Below are 16,028 nucleotides of genomic sequence, written 5' to 3'. Positions count from 1 at the left end.
GACAATAAAAAGTAAACGAGAATACAAACAAACAATTGAGAATTTATTGATTTTTTATATAAAAACAAATATTTTTTAGCCCAAAAGCGCTATATTTAACGATAAAGAGATACGCAATTTTGTTGTACTTCAAAAACAAATAATATTCACACAGACAGACACACTCATACTCATACATACCCAAATTTCTTATCATCCAATTGTTTGGGGTTGGGGCCTGGAAAGCAAAAACAAAAAAAGAGGGAGAATTTTATATTTTCATTACTGAACATTATTAAAAATTGTTTTAATCTTTGGCAAATAACTCATAACTGCAGCGGCGGCAGCAGCAGCCAGCCGTATCCACCATACACTCACTCGGCTATACAGCGAAACCAAAAAAAAAAAACCGACAAAAATATTATATGAAAACTGCCCACCCACACACACAGAACCAGCCACCCTTTAGCCTGCAATCACTTCGTTGGACGCCAGCACTTGTATACAACCAGTTAAACAGTGCTATCGCTTCTAGCCTGGCTAACACTTAAAACCACCCTCACGATTTTGACTTCCTTTTTTCAATCGTCAATGATGATAGAAAATATCGGAAAACGTGTGCAACACATTATGTGAAATATTATCGAGGCCAGGACACAGTAACGATAACAACAACAAAATACACACGACATTATCGCAAAACGCACAGCAAAACAGAGAGGAACATTTTATTACGTTTTTGTTAATAATTATATTCTATTGTTGAGGCGAACAGTGCATTCAAAATATAATTCCAAAATGGAGTTATTTATTATTAAGAATGATGTATAAATGTATGTACGTATATCATACATAAAATGTCGTAAAGCAATAAATAAAATAATTTTAAAGATTTGAGACCCAAATCTGTAATTTTCATAGAAATTAAGTCGAAATTTGCCCTTTTCTAAGCCTCAGCCTTTAGACTGATGTTACAATCAAAAATTTGTCCCATCTTAAGTAAAAACTCATCAAATTGCGATATGATATAAGCTTGTTCAAAATGCATCGAATCATCACATTTTCCTTATATTGAGAGTAGAGGTAACATTTGTTAACAGAATTAGCATCTGTGAACAGGAAATCTCCAAATCATAAATTGCTGACGTAGGCCCATATTCTTGTACATTTTCTCACCGAAAGAATTGTAATTCGAATTCACTATGAAAGACAATCTCATTGCCAAAACGTTTGAATATTGTTCATGGTATAGCTCCATTCAAGGTATCCACCGATATCTCATATTTTGAAGGTTTTAAGGCCTGGGTACAAAAGCTTCCTCGCCTGCTTGCCTTGCTCGCTTCTGATAACATAATTAAAAAGAAAAGGGGAACCCAGTTCGAAATTGGCTCGGCCTTCTTTATTCTTTTATTTTTATTACGTCAGAAATGAAGCAGGAAAGCAGGCGAGGCAGCTTATGTACCCAGGCCTTTAGAAACGTTTCCTTACGGAATCAACTTTCAGGAAATACCAAAAAATTTTTGACTTATATGATTTGATATAAAGGCACAAACGATTTCGCGTATTTCGAACGATACAAACACAGAACATACTTATCAAAGGTCTTTGTTTCTGTATAGAGTAGACTACACTCCGAACAAGTTAGAAATGTTGCTATAGTGGGTGTCAGCCAATACGTGGAATTCAGCAACAAGAAGTCAAAGCCCCATAGAATGAATCATGGTGTTAGCAAACAAAGGGTTGACATCTCCGGAACTGTTTAACCCTTGCCTATCCTCTCATTACTTGCCAGAAAAATCTCGGTTTTGTAAACTGTTCATTGTATTCACCAATCAGATTTTACTACATGCGGAACGTCAAGTTATGCTAAAGGCCTGCGTACATAAGCTGCTCTGCCTGATTGCCTTGCTTTCCTGCTTCATTTTTGACATAATAAAAATAAAAGAATAAAGAAGGCCGAGGAAATTTTGAACTGGGTTGCCCTTTTCTTTTTTATTCTTTTATCAGAAGTAAGCAAGGTAAGCAGGCAAGGCAGCGTATGTACGCAGGCCGTATTGTGCCTCTAAAAAACGCAGTTAGTGCCTTCATCCGTCTGTGTAACATCTGCACAATTTACAAACAGAGACTCCAAAATCAATTAATGTCCGCTCTGCCTCTTTAACGTTGTACTTTTTCATTGCCATTCATTTTGCTGGTCCCTTCGACCTAAAAACCTCCCGCTTGCGCAATGCTAAACTGCAGAAAGGCTACGCAGCCATCTTTGTCTCTCAACCCGAGCAGTACACTTATCGTCCGACTTATCGTCTGATGCTTTTCTTGGAACTTTCACCAGGTTTGTAGGTCGAAGAGGTCTTCCTAATCATGTTTTTTCGGACAACGGAACTAATTTTGTAGGAGCTTAAACGGTTAGTTCAAGAATATAAACAATTCATATGTTTAGCCGAACAGCATCTCGCGTCTAAATCCATTTTACACGGGTTCACATGGCACCTTTATTCCGCCACATGCCCCACACATGGGTGGCCTATGGGAGGCCGCTGTAAAGAGCACGAAAACCCAGGGAAGTGGCCGGGCATTATAAATACACTTACGAATAATTTGCAAATTTGCTCATCAGAATAGAAAGTATTTTGAACTCCAGACCACTATCCCCGCTTACCGACGATCCCAATGAGCTTGTACCACTCACCCCAGGTCACCTATTGAGAGGAGCACCTCTAATTGCAATACCTGAGCAATACTCCGGCAACTTAACATTGATGAATCGATGGCAAAAATTAAAAGCCATCCAATTACAATTTGCTAAACGTTGGAAAAAGGAATATATTACCGAACTCTAACGAAGATATAAATGGAAGAGAGTCCAACGTGATTTAACAAAAGACGACTTCGTTGTAATTAAGGAAGATAATCTTCCTTCAACTGAATGGCGTCTTGGACGAGTTATACAAATATTTACGGGTAAAGACGCCAGAGTTCGCGTTGCAGAAATTCGCACGCAAAATGATATCATTGTTCGTCCACTGGTAAAACTATGCGTTCTTCCAAACTGCTTATTCCAAACCCTGCTCACATATTTAACAATATTTTACATTTAATACAACTTCCAGCTTACCGAAATGCCGCATTTGTCAGGACAGACATTTCACTAAGTCTTGCCCAACGTTTTCAAAAATGGACGTCCTAACTAGAAGAACTCAAGACCGACAAAAAGATTTTTGTTTTAACTGCCTTTGCACGGCACATACACGGGAATTCTGTCCAAGCCGACTAAGATGCATGGTCTGTCACAAGGGACACCACACGATGCTACATATTGATGTTACCTCCACTTCCAACTCCAAATCAAAATCAACGCGCTCCCAAAGATCAACCTCCAGAGGTTCTAGTCCTGAACCACGCACCACTACTCGACAAAATGAAATACTCAACGAGACACGCGACATCCTAAGCCAAAACCATCCACTTCTGTTCCAAATCAACGCCAACGGTCTAACGTGAGTGATCTGCTGAGCTGCCGCTCAAGACAACATATCGACGCCTCCAAACAATAGTATGCTAAGTCGACTTAGCATGTTTTCAAGTTCTTTACATTTTTATATTTAACGTCCTTTAACTTAAATTCTGTCAAATTTTGGTAATAATCGGACAATCCGAACAGAAGTTATAAACAAATATTTACTTAGTATAGTACTGAAGGTCAAAGAAATTTCCAAACTTTTAGAGCTTGTCCTGCAAAACTCACTGTTCAGAATTAGCAAACTATTATTTGGAGGTGTCGATCGTCCTTTAACTTAAATTCTGTCAAATTTTGGTAATGATCGGTCAATCCGAACAGAAGTTATAAACAAATATTGACTTAGCATAGTACTGAAGTTCAAAAAAATGTCCACACTTTGAGAGCTTCTCCTGCAAAACTCACTTTTTAGACTTAGCATACTATTATTTGGAGGTGTCGATATATTCTTGTCAACAGCTCTGGCTTAACTACTAACGGCTGAGGGATGTGATAAAGTTGCTGAATTCGGGGATGGCACAAACTCAGATCTCCATAAAACTAGTAGAGAGATTAAAGCTTGCGTAAAGGTACGGTATGATCTTGAAATGATTGCAAGCTTTTTGGGTGATTAGAAGCTTTATTTCTGTTAGAGAAAATTTGCGACACTAAACTAATAGTCAAGGAAAAAATAATTATAGATTTTCTCTCCGATACGCTGCAATCCTCTTCAACTTGTGAAAGGCTAAACCTTTTTTTAACCGATCTTAACATTTTTGCCGCCAGTAAAATGTATGCAAATATCCGTCACTAAATCTACACTCTGCTTCACACGTGGACTGCGAATGTGGAGTGAAACATCAAATACACTGGTAGTTGGTAACCGAATTAGGGCGGTCAGTGTGATCCGCAAATATAAATAAGTTCAACTCGATGGAATAATATTCAAACCTCGCTAAATGCCTCCTCATGTTATCCGTGGACCATCTACATAAAAGACAATGAATCTTCTATACAGTAGCGTGATCTAGTTGACTCTGGTCTTACCGTGACAGTAATCATAATCGCCACCTGGTCCTATCATAATCACGACACACCGCATCCTTTTAACTGCCCTGCAAAACTTACTCAACTAACTCCAGAAGTTGTGTGTGGTTACTACACATGAATACGAGGGGTACTAAAAACATTCTGACCTAGGCAACTCGCAGTGTCGCCAGGTGTCATTTGACATTTTTTTGGAATGTTTAACAGTTTTTAGCCTCAGCGTACTCAGATCAGTTTGAAATATGACCATGTGTTGGGTTGTTTACAGTGGCTTGATTGAGACAACCTCCAAAATATGGTTTTTGAACGCTTTTACAACATCTTCTGGCGACGAAAATCGTTGACCACGCCTTTTTTCTTGATCTGCTGGAATCAAATGAAGTCATTGGATCCCCAGTCGGGGCTGTACGGCGTATGACCCATCAATTCCACGTTTTGTCCGGTCAAACAGGCGCTGTTTTGAATTGATGTGTGAGAGCTCGCATTGTCATGATGCAGAATGATTCGTCTTCTCTTGTTCGTTTTTTCGAATTTGTTAGGAGACTCAGGCAAACAAACTGTAGTGTAATGCTCAGAATTAACCGTCCTTATTTGTCAAGCCGTAGGGTGGCCACACCGTCAGTATTGCCGAAGAGACAGGCGAACATTTGCTTCGAAGGTCTATTTTCATGAACAACTCTTGTTGGATTTGGCTCGCTTTCGGAGACCCAAACGGTCGATTCCTGCTTTGTTTCGGGCTTTTTTGCATAGATCCAAGATTCGTCATCTGTGATGATCTTATAAATGCCGTTTGAAGCACCGCGATTGTTTTTATGCACAATTTCTTTGCACTAATCCACGAGATCCTTTTTTTGACCGATTGACCAATTTTGCTGAATCTAGCGAGAAAAATCCATTTTTGCGGCCAGGTGTTTATGCAATATCGAATGTTAGTTGGTGGAATAAATACCCAAGAATGTCTCTATCTGACGGTATTTAACATGGAGATCTTGGATTATCCGTTCACGCACGGCTTAATTTTTTTCTGGCACAACGGCCGTTTTTGGATGACCTTCACGACCTTCATTTTTAACGAGTGCCCGACACGATTGAATTCATTGAACAAGTTTTTCATAGTCCTACAGGATGATCCTTTATCGACATATAAAGATTTAGTTTGATCGATGCACTCTTGCCGTGATTATCCACGTCGAAAGTTGTTGAAAAATTTTCAGACGAAAATGTTCACAAAGTAAATTCCATTTTTTTCGCAAAGTATTTTTTTCAAATCACTGTAAAGAACCCAACACATGGTCATATGTCAAACTGACCTGAGTACGCTTAGGATAAAAACTGTCAAACTTTCCAAAAAATTTGCAAATGACACCTGGCGACACTGCGAGTTGCCTAGGCCAGAAGGTTTTTTAGTGCCCCTTTTTGTAACACTTCGCAATATTCTTCGAAGTCCCTATAAATTACACATTTTTCTTGATCAGCATAAAATTCAATGCCGGTATAACGATGTCCTTCTGTTTTGACGTCCATCCGAGCGCCCGTATATCTGTTGAAATCAAGATACAGCTGACAATAGTTCAGATAGAGCTCTATAATTTGGAATAGAAGGTCCTATTATTTCTAGGATGTTTAGTATTAAAAATGGGCTATATCGGTGTACGTTTTTGATATAATCGCCATAGAACGGTTACCTTCCGATAGCTGGTATTTTAAAGATTTTAGCTACGTTATCTCAGCGAAGTGGCCGAAATTTGGGATTTAGTCTTCTTTGAAGCTACAAAACTTCCCCCAGAAATGGGCCAGTATATTTCCATATTTTCATATAGCAACTATAGAACGGTACCTCCCGATTTTCGGTATTTTGCAGGTTTTAGACACTTTGTCTTTAGCCAAATTATCTCACTGAAATTTGGTATTTAGTCTTCTTTGCGGCTACAAAACTCTCTACCAAAAATTGGAACATGTCCACGTTTTGATATAACACCGCCCCCTCCTGCGAATACGTCTGAATCTGTTCTTCAGCGTAAACGTTAGAATTTTTGTGGTGGAGGTATTTATCCCCATCATTGAGGTTATTTATCCCCATTTTTGGCAAAGCACAGAATTGTGAAAAACCCAATATTGGATTTTGCAAACCAACTATGAACCACCGTGTTCACCGGACTTGGTCCATGCTTATATTTTTTCTCTTCCCAAAACTGAAGATACCGATGAAAGGAAAGTGTTTTTCTACGTTTTTGATAAAAGAAAAATCAAAATAGGACAGAAATGCTTCGTGGATTTTAAAAACCCTGATGAATAAATAAATACTTTTTGAAGAAAATTAATATAACTGTTATTTTTCAGATCAGACCTCGCTGTACCCTTTTAGCGTAAAAGCTGAGGGTATAAAAATATCAATAAAATTTTTCTACGAAAAGTTGGGCTCAAACTATCGATAGTCCGACTATCGTTTTGATTGCTGTCGTAAAACAAAGGTTACGGCAGCCACTAAAACAAGTTATTTGGGTTATCTATTGGGAATGATTTAAAACATAGTTGCATCCGAGTCCGTTATTAACAAGTCCGTTATTAACGGATTAAACGATTTGGACCAAAATTTGGCTTTCGTAAAATTTTGTCCAAACTTATGCGCACGATAGCTTTCGAACAGACTTACCGATTTGACCCATACTTTGCACATATTTCTACCAGACATAGGTCAATCTCGAATTGGACTAATCGGTCCACTCCTTCGGGTACCCCCACACAAAAGTTCAAAACTTTTCGCTAAAATGGTGCTCATGATAACTCTCGAAGGCAGTAACCGGTTTGATCAATACTTTGTACATCGTAATATTTCTACGAGACCTAGATCCGGTTAGAATATGGACTATATATGTCAACTTCTTCTGGTACTTCCCACACAATATTTCGGAAAAATGCAGCTTAGGACCTCCTTTCGAATCGCTTTAATTTTTCTTGCAACATGTTGCGCTCATAGTCCCTTTAACGATTGTACATGTTTTTCGAGTGGCAAGTCCATACTTCTTGCGAAATGACTCGAAAGCCAGCATGTGTACTGGCTGGTGCGCATGACAAATCCCGAATTGAATACTGCCTTGGTCCACACTTTGCGTATCGTAATATTTCTTCGAATACTAATTGGGGTAACACCAGCACAAGGGTCTGTTCGAGTATCTTTGGAAAATTTTACCGAAGGTACTCCTAGTGTCCCTGTTTACAGTTTACAGTGATATTATGCAAATAAAATATGTTATCCAAACTTAGTTTATGTTCAAAAGTGTGTAATTTGGGTCCACTCCTTGGGGTACCACGCACAGAAGGGTCTGTTCGAGGATATTGGAAATTTTTACCGTAGGTACTCCCAGTGTCCCTGTTTATAGCGATATTATGTTTTTCGTAGGCAAGTACATGTTTCCTGATATAACCCAGCAAAATTTGAAGGAAGGGTTTCCATGCGATGACGTGATTTCATGGCATCTTTTGCATTGGTTCAAACGAAGTCGTGAAAGATCCGATCTTTTTATTAGCATTTCAACCAATACAAAGGAAGTCGTGAAAGATTCGATATTTTCATCAGATGAGATCCGATCTTTTCGTAAGCTTTTGAACCAATTCCATCTATCCTATAGAGATGAATTTTTATACCCTCAGCATGTATACTAACGAGGGTATATACACTTTCATACGGGAAAAATGTGCCTCATCGAAATAATGGTTTTAGACCCCAAGTAGGTTTGGACGAAATGTATTTCAGACTATTTGGAGTTGATTTAGCAATGTCCATCCGTCCGTCTGTCTGTCTGTCTGGCTGGAGCGCACGATAACTCTCGAGCGGATCAACCGATTCGGCCCAAAATTTGGCTTTCGTAATATTTGGCCAAACTTAGTTTAAGTTCGAAGATGGGTTATATCGGTGCACTCCTTCCGGTACCTCCCCACAAAAGTTCGAAAATATTCGGAAAACTTGTGCGCACGATAACTCTTTAAGGGAGTAACGGATTTGGTCCATACTTTGCATATCGTGAAATTCCTACCAGACTTAGATAAGGTTCCAATATGGGCTCCATCGGTCAACTCCTTCGGTTACTTCCCACACAAAATTTCGGAAAGGTTCAGTTTAGGACCTGTTCTCGAATCGCTTTGATTTTTGTTGTAGCAACTTGTATTCACTGCTTCCCATACGACATTACAAGTTTCATCAGGGGCAAGTCCTGAGAAAATAGCCATAAAGTTGCAAAAAACCCCTATGACACCGCGTGTAATGGTTGGAGCGCAAGATAACTCTCAAACGGATATACCGATTAGGTCCAAAATGTGGCCTTCGTAATATTTTGTGCAAACTTAGTTTAAGTTCGAAGATAAGCCATATCGATCCACTCCTTCAGGTACCTCCCCCAAAAAAGTTCAGCAATGTTCGGAAAAATTGTGCGTACGATAACTCTTGACGGGAGTGACCGAGTTGGTCCATACTTTACACCTCCTAATATAACTACCAGATATAAATCAGGTTCGAATATGGACTATATTCGTTTTGTTCACTCCTTCGGGTACCGCCGACACAAAATTTTTGATAAATTAAATTTAAGACCTGCTCTCGAATCACTTGGATTTTTGTTGAAGCATCTTGCATTTTCTGCCTCAATTACGACAGTAAAAGTTTTTTCAGGGGCTAGTCCATACTTCTTGAGAAAACAACCCGAAAGGAGTAAAAATCCCCTATGGCACCATATGTAGTGGCTGTAGAGCTCGAACCGAATACTACGTTCGTCCACACTTTGGATATCGTAATATTTCTTCGAATATAAGATGAAATTCGAAGGTAGTGCTTATAGGTCCACTGCTTCCGGTTCCTCTCCCACAAAAGTTCAAAAATATTCGCTAAAATGATAAGCGCAATATCTCACAAACGTAGCAACCTTAGTTTATGTTCAAATTTGGGCCCTATTGGTCCAATCCTTGGGGTACCATGCATACAAATGTTCAGCATTTTTTTAGTTAAGGGTCTGTTCGAGGATCCTTTGGACATTTTTGCCAAAGGTTTCCCTAGTGGCCCGGTATTATGCTTTCGCATAGTATGGTTAGTATGGTACAGAAGCCCTATCTATCGATATCCCCCGCAAATTTTTGAGCTTTAAACCAAACCATATTTCTGTCGGTTTATACGCCCATACATTTTGTGTTTTTTTTGGAAAAAGAGTGGATTGAACCACACAGTCTGAGTGTATATCTCTGTCGGCAAAGTCGACTTATACTTTTCTAAACTTCCAAAATGGACTATGTCGGCCCATTCCTTCAGGTACCTCCCCCGCAAAACTTTTAAGCTTTAATCAAAAACCACATTTTTGTCAGTTCAAGTTTTTGGAGAAAAAATGTTTCAATTCACACATACTGAGGGTCTATCTCTGTCGGCAAAGCCGACTGTTACTTTTTTACTTGTTATCAAAGAACTCTTGTACCTCTCATGCAAAGATAAAAAAATCCATTTAATATATAATACATTTTTGTGGAGGAAACCACATTATGTCTCACACCATGTCCCATAAAAATCTTTAAATATTTATAAGACCTAATGAATAGTTGTTTTTTTATTTTTAAAAGAAAGACTGGTCCATTTGTTAATTGTTTTTTGTTAAATTTTTCCCATAAACTACGGTTAGAGGTGGTCATAAATTTTATAATTGAAATTAAAGATTTTTTTTTCTTAATTTATGTTAGAATATGCTGCAAATACCAACTAGAGGTATACATATGTATATTTGTACGTAAATGAGTAACTAATGCTCAGTAGATTGTATATTATATACAAATGTAAAATATTTAATATTTATTTGTGAAAAGAATTCGAACGACAATTTTGCTTTTGTTTTCCAATTGAAATGGCAAATTTTGAACAAGCATATTTCCAATTTGTTGCAATACTAATATAAATTTTTATAATAAGTAGTATGTATATTTTATTTGGGTCTTTACATTTGGGAGGATACGGATGTGGATATGATGGGGGGAGAACAAATATACAAGGCATCTACAAGGCAAACAAGCTGTTATTTGATTGTATATTGATATTTCTTTGTAATAATATTAAATATGGCATAATATGCATGTATGTTTGTATTTACATATATGTATATACGATATTTATATGGGGTAGCGTTAGGTTAAGTAGAATGATTTGTGGGACTCACAATGTCTTTAGGCATAGTCCTTTTATAACTTAACTGTAAATGGATATCAAAAAATTTAGCAAATGGCAACAACATCATGTTGAGAATCAGTTGAAGAAAACTTAAATTTGTTGTTGGTTGTTAATTTGTTGTTATGTTTTATTTTGCAATTCAATTTAGTAATTTATTTGTTTTGACTTTAATGTAAATTTATTGTATATTCTGTTGATTCTGTTGTCTGTATCCATCTATCCACAAATCCGTTTATCCAACCATCAGCTCAATTAATTTTTTTAAGTCATTAACATTGCATTTATTGTGTTTTTCTTTATTTTATTTTTTTGTTTTTCAAAAATTGTTTTTATAAATTTAGTATTAATTTTTCTTATTTCTTATATCCTTGAGAATATCCTTGTTAATGATCTGACATGTACCACTATATGCATTATTGCCACTATGCATTTTTGAATGGAAAATAATTATTTTATTATTGTTTTCATTTTTTTCTGTTTTGTAGAAACATTGAATTTCCGAGATGTATGGGGATGAACTCTCAACAAAAGTTTCTTTGTTGTTTTTGTTGTTGTCGTGTATGGCAGTATTTCTCTCTTTTGTCATTTCATTTTCTTGCAATTTGGTTTTGTTTTACTTATTTTTGCCTCGATTAAAACAACATTTTTTGTTTGTTTTGTTTTTTTTGCTATCCTATTTGGCTTGAGGCTCAACTTACTGAACTTTTACAGGGTGTATCACTTATTTATCATACCGACAAAATATTACACGCCGAAAGTGTAGCCGCGCCGGCTACTTCTTGTTCACGTACGCGTTTTCTGTAGACTGATTTGAATTTTCCGTCTTGAGCCGTTTCCAAGCAGTTAACAAGCACGCTGTTGACAAGGATGCGAGAGCGCAATTTTCCAACTGCACACACTCCTTGATGGGTGGCTCTCTGTTACTGGACTTGTGTGGTTGTTGTTGTTGTTATTATTACTGTTTATTTGTTATGCTGCTTATGTACGTATGTATGCTGGAGTGTGGGTGGTAGGGATGAAATACTTTCTATAGACGTACTTTTTTCAGTACTTGGTCAGCAGTCACAAGGGCGCACAACAACACTTTAACAAATAAAAAAGAATAAGCCAGCTTTGTGAACATTTAGACACCCTCAGTCCATGACTTAGCAATAATAGGAGTGGTGAACTTAAATGTAAAGTAATAAGATTCCTAATTTTAAAAGTAGAAAATGTTATATTTCCCATTGTAAATTGTTGTGCATTATACAGTGGGACCCACAGTATACACTAGGGTTACGACTTTTTGAAATTTTTTCTCAAAAATGATTTCCTGTAGTGAGAATGAATGAACTGTTGCCTAAAATAACATTCATTCCACGTTATTATAAAAAAGGTTCCGCACAAACCACTTTGAAATTTTTTTTTTTAAAAAATTCTATGAAATGAAACAGTTTTTTCTCAAAAAAATATTTCCTGTTGCACGAATGGATGGTCTTTTACCTATTAATGCCTAAAATAACTTTTATTCCACTTAAATTTTAAAAAGGTCCCGCACAAACCACTTTTAATTTGTATTATTTATGAAATAAAGTTATATTTATGTACATATGTATGTATATATAAAGTGTAATATTAAACAAGTAAGAACGGCGTTAAGTTCGGCCGGGCCGAACTTGTTATACCCTCCACCACAAGTTGTATTGAAGTAAAATGAAATAATTAGTTTCCTTTCGTGTATGAAGAAGACTTAATACTAAATTTCAGCAATTTTGGTAAAACAATGTGAGGCACCATTCTATGGGGGCTATTTCAAAATGTCGATCTATACCGACAAATTTCTGACGGAAAGTTTTTAGGCTCAAAGAAGACTAAATACCAAATTTCCTATATTTCGGTAAGAGAATGTGACTAAAACTTAAAAAATACTGAAAGTCAAGAAGTACGCTTCTATGGGAATATAGGAAGATGTGGACCTATACTGATAATACTCTTCTGGAATATTTTATAACTCTTGGAAGACGAAATAACGAATTTCAGCCATTTCGGTTGGATATTGACATCACAATCTTCAGTATTACAAAAATCGGGAGGTACCGTTCTATGGGGGCTATATGAAGGCGTGGACCTATACCGACAAATTTAAGGGGGAAGTTTGAGCACTCCCAACAAAGTCTTAATACCAAATTTCAGCCATTTCGGTGGAATATTGAGGCCAAAGCGTTCAAAATACCGAAAATCGGGAGGTACCGTTCTATGGGGGCTAAATGAAGGCATGGACCGATACCGACAAAGTTCTGGGGGAAGTTTTATACCACCAACGTATACTAAGTACCAAATTTCAGCCATTTCGGTGTGATAATTAAGCTAAAACCTTGAAAATACCGAAAATCGGGAGGTACCGTTCTATGGGGGCTATGTAAAGGTGTGGACCGATACCGACAAAATTCTGGGGGAAAGTTTTATACCCCTAAAGAAGACTACGTACCAAATTTCAGCCATTTTGGTAGGATAATGAAGCTAAAACCTTAAAAATACCGAAAATCGGGAGGTACCGTTCTATGGGGGCTATATAAAGGTGTGGACCGATACCGACAAAATTCTGGGGGAATGTTTTATACCCCTAAAGAAGACTACGTACCAAATTTCAGCCATTTTGGTAGGATAATGAAGCTAAAACCTTAAAAATACCGAAAATCGGGAGGTACCGTTCTATGGGGGCTATATAAAGGTGTGGACCGATACCGACAAAATTCTGGGGGAATGTTTTATACCCCTAAAGAAGACTACGTACCAAATTTCAGCCATTTTGGTAGGATAATGAAGCTAAAACCTTAAAAATACCGAAAATCGGGAGGTACCGTTCTATGGGGGCTATATCAAAACGTGGACCGATATATCCCATTTTCAATACCAACCATCCTGCAAGTAATAACACCTTCTGTACCAAATTTTGACTCTCTATCTTTAAAATTGCGAGCTGTATCTTGATTTCAACAGACAGACAGACGGACGGACTGACGGACGGACGGACGGACGGACAGACGGACATGGTCAAATCGACATAGAATTTTATGCTGATCAATAATATATATACTTTATAGGGTCTCCGACGAATATTTCGATGTGTTACAAACGGAATGACAAATTTAATTATACCCTCCATATGGTGGAGGGTATAAAAACAGTATCAGTTGAACTCCAATATAAAAGGTACATGGAGGAATGGTCCGACATTGTCTATCTTGGAACAATATTAAGTTAGGTTAGGTTTTATCTTCCTTGATCTCAACCTAACCACCTAAATCGCTTCATGTCCATACACACTTGAGCCAGTGGGTTCTTGTATGCAGTGTATCCGGTCTGAATTGAAAATCGTTCAGATGTCGTTCTGAACGATTTTTCGGAGGGAAAATAGATTTTGTGCCGACTCTGTTCCGATATCGGAGCGAATGTCGGAATTAAATGTCCCGTCCGAATTTCCCAAGGATTTTGTTCGGAAATCGAAGAGAAATCGATTCGAAATTATGTCAACCACTTCATGCAACTTTCGTTAAGATATCGTTACGATTTCAGATCCGACATCGGACGTAGCGTCCGAAATTTGTTCCGATTTCTTTACGATATCGGTACGATTGGTTTGCTGGGTACAGACGAGTACTAGTATTTCATGTTACCTGTTTTCTTCTCACCAGCTACTTACTATAGTTCCGACAAGGGTTTCCTTGGCCAGTAAGAGATCGCCAAATCTCACCACAAGTCCCATTCCATATCTTCACGTCCAAGCCCTCATTATACCCTACACCACTATGTGGTAAGGGGTATTATGTGTTAGTGCATTTGTATGTAACATACAAAAGGAAGCGAGATATACATAGAATCACTTTCTGAGTCGATTTATGCATGTCCGTCCGTCCGTCCGTCCGTTCGCAACGTACAGGTCGCATTTGTTGACCGATTTCGCTGAAAATTGGGGAATACCATTTTTTTAGCCGTCGGAAGATCAAGTTCGAAGATGGGATATATCGGTCCACGTTTTGGTATAGCCCCCATATAACGGTACCCCCCAATTTACGGTATTTTTACGTTTTTAGCTAAATTTTCAGACCGATGTAGGTATAATTTAACATTTAGGGTTCTTAAGTGTCAATAAACATATATAACAAAACTTGTGGACATAGGTCCACGTTTTGGTATAGCCCCCATATAACGGTACCCCCCGATTTGCGGTATTTTGACGTTTTTAGCTACATTTTCAGACCGATTTAGCTATAACTTGACATTTAGGGTTTTTATGTATCAATAAACTTATATAACAAAAGTTGTGGACATAGGTCCACGTTTTGGTATAGCCCCCATATAACGGTACCCCCCAATTTACGGTATTTTGACGTGTTTAGCTACATTTTCAGACCGATGTAGGTATAATTTAACATTTAGGGTTCTTAAGTGTCAATAAACATATATAACAAAACTTGTGGACATAGGTCCACGTTTTGGTATAGCCCCCATATAACGGTACCCCCGATATACGGTATTTTGACGTTTTTAGCTACATTATCAGACCGATGTAGCTATAATTTGACATTTAGGGTTCTTATGTGTTAATAAACTTACATATTGGAAGTTGTGGACATAGATCCACGTTTTGGTATAGCCCCCATATAACGGTACCCCCCGATTTGCGGTATTTTGACGTTTTTAGCTACATTTTCAGACCGATGTAGCTCTAATTTGAAATTTATTGAAATCTTAAATGTCAATAAACTTATATAACAAAAGTTGTGGACATAGGTCCACGTTTTGGTATAGCCCCCATATAACGGTACCCTCCGATTTGCGGTATTTTGACGTTTTTAGCTACATTTTCAGACCGATGTAGCTATAATTTGACATTTAGGGTTCTTAAATGTCAATAAACTTATATAGCAAAAGTTGTGGACATAGGTCCACGTTTCGGTATAGCCCCCATATAACGGTACCTCCTGATTTACGGTATTTTGACAGTTTTAGCTACATTTTCGGACCGACTTAGCTATATTTTGATATTTAGGGTTCTTAAGACTCATTAAACTTATTTAACAAAACTTGTGGACATAGGTACACGTTTTGGTATAGCCCCCATATAACGGTTCATTTAAGTTCATATTTTCGTATAGCCCAGATACCTCCGAACTAGCTGTTAATGACATTTGAAGTTCCCACGTTATGTACCGATTTTCGATATTTTGAAGATTCTAGCTAAAGTTTTTAACCGAATTAGGAGTTATTTGACATTAAAGGCTCCCATCAAAAACTGTCAATATAGGCCCATGTTTTATTATAACCCCT

General features: G+C 37.5%; 1 protein-coding gene across 2 annotated transcripts in view; it reads right to left on the bottom strand.

Moving 5' to 3' along the window:
- LOC141401993 (uncharacterized) overlaps positions 1-11,539 on the bottom strand; it is an 85,105-nt gene extending 73,566 nt beyond the window's left edge. Inside the window, exons 1-2 of one of the 2 annotated variants that reach the window (XM_073982591.1) lie at positions 11,417-11,539; positions 181-217 (exon numbers count right to left, since the gene is read on the bottom strand). In XM_073982591.1, the coding sequence (XP_073838692.1) occupies positions 181-196 (16 nt within the window). In that variant the 5' untranslated portion in view covers positions 197-217; positions 11,417-11,539. The remainder of the gene's footprint in view (positions 1-180; positions 218-11,416) is intronic. The other variant, XM_073982593.1, reaches the window with a different exon arrangement.
- Between the last annotated feature and the right edge of the window lie 4,489 nt (positions 11,540-16,028).

This window comes from Musca autumnalis, unplaced genomic scaffold, assembly GCF_047663935.1.
Source record: "Musca autumnalis isolate F117 unplaced genomic scaffold, ASM4766393v1 scaffold_4, whole genome shotgun sequence".
Lineage (NCBI taxonomy): Eukaryota > Metazoa > Arthropoda > Insecta > Diptera > Muscidae > Musca > Musca autumnalis.
Note: the sequence above shows the minus strand (reverse complement) of the source record. Positions and strands in the feature narration are given on the sequence as shown.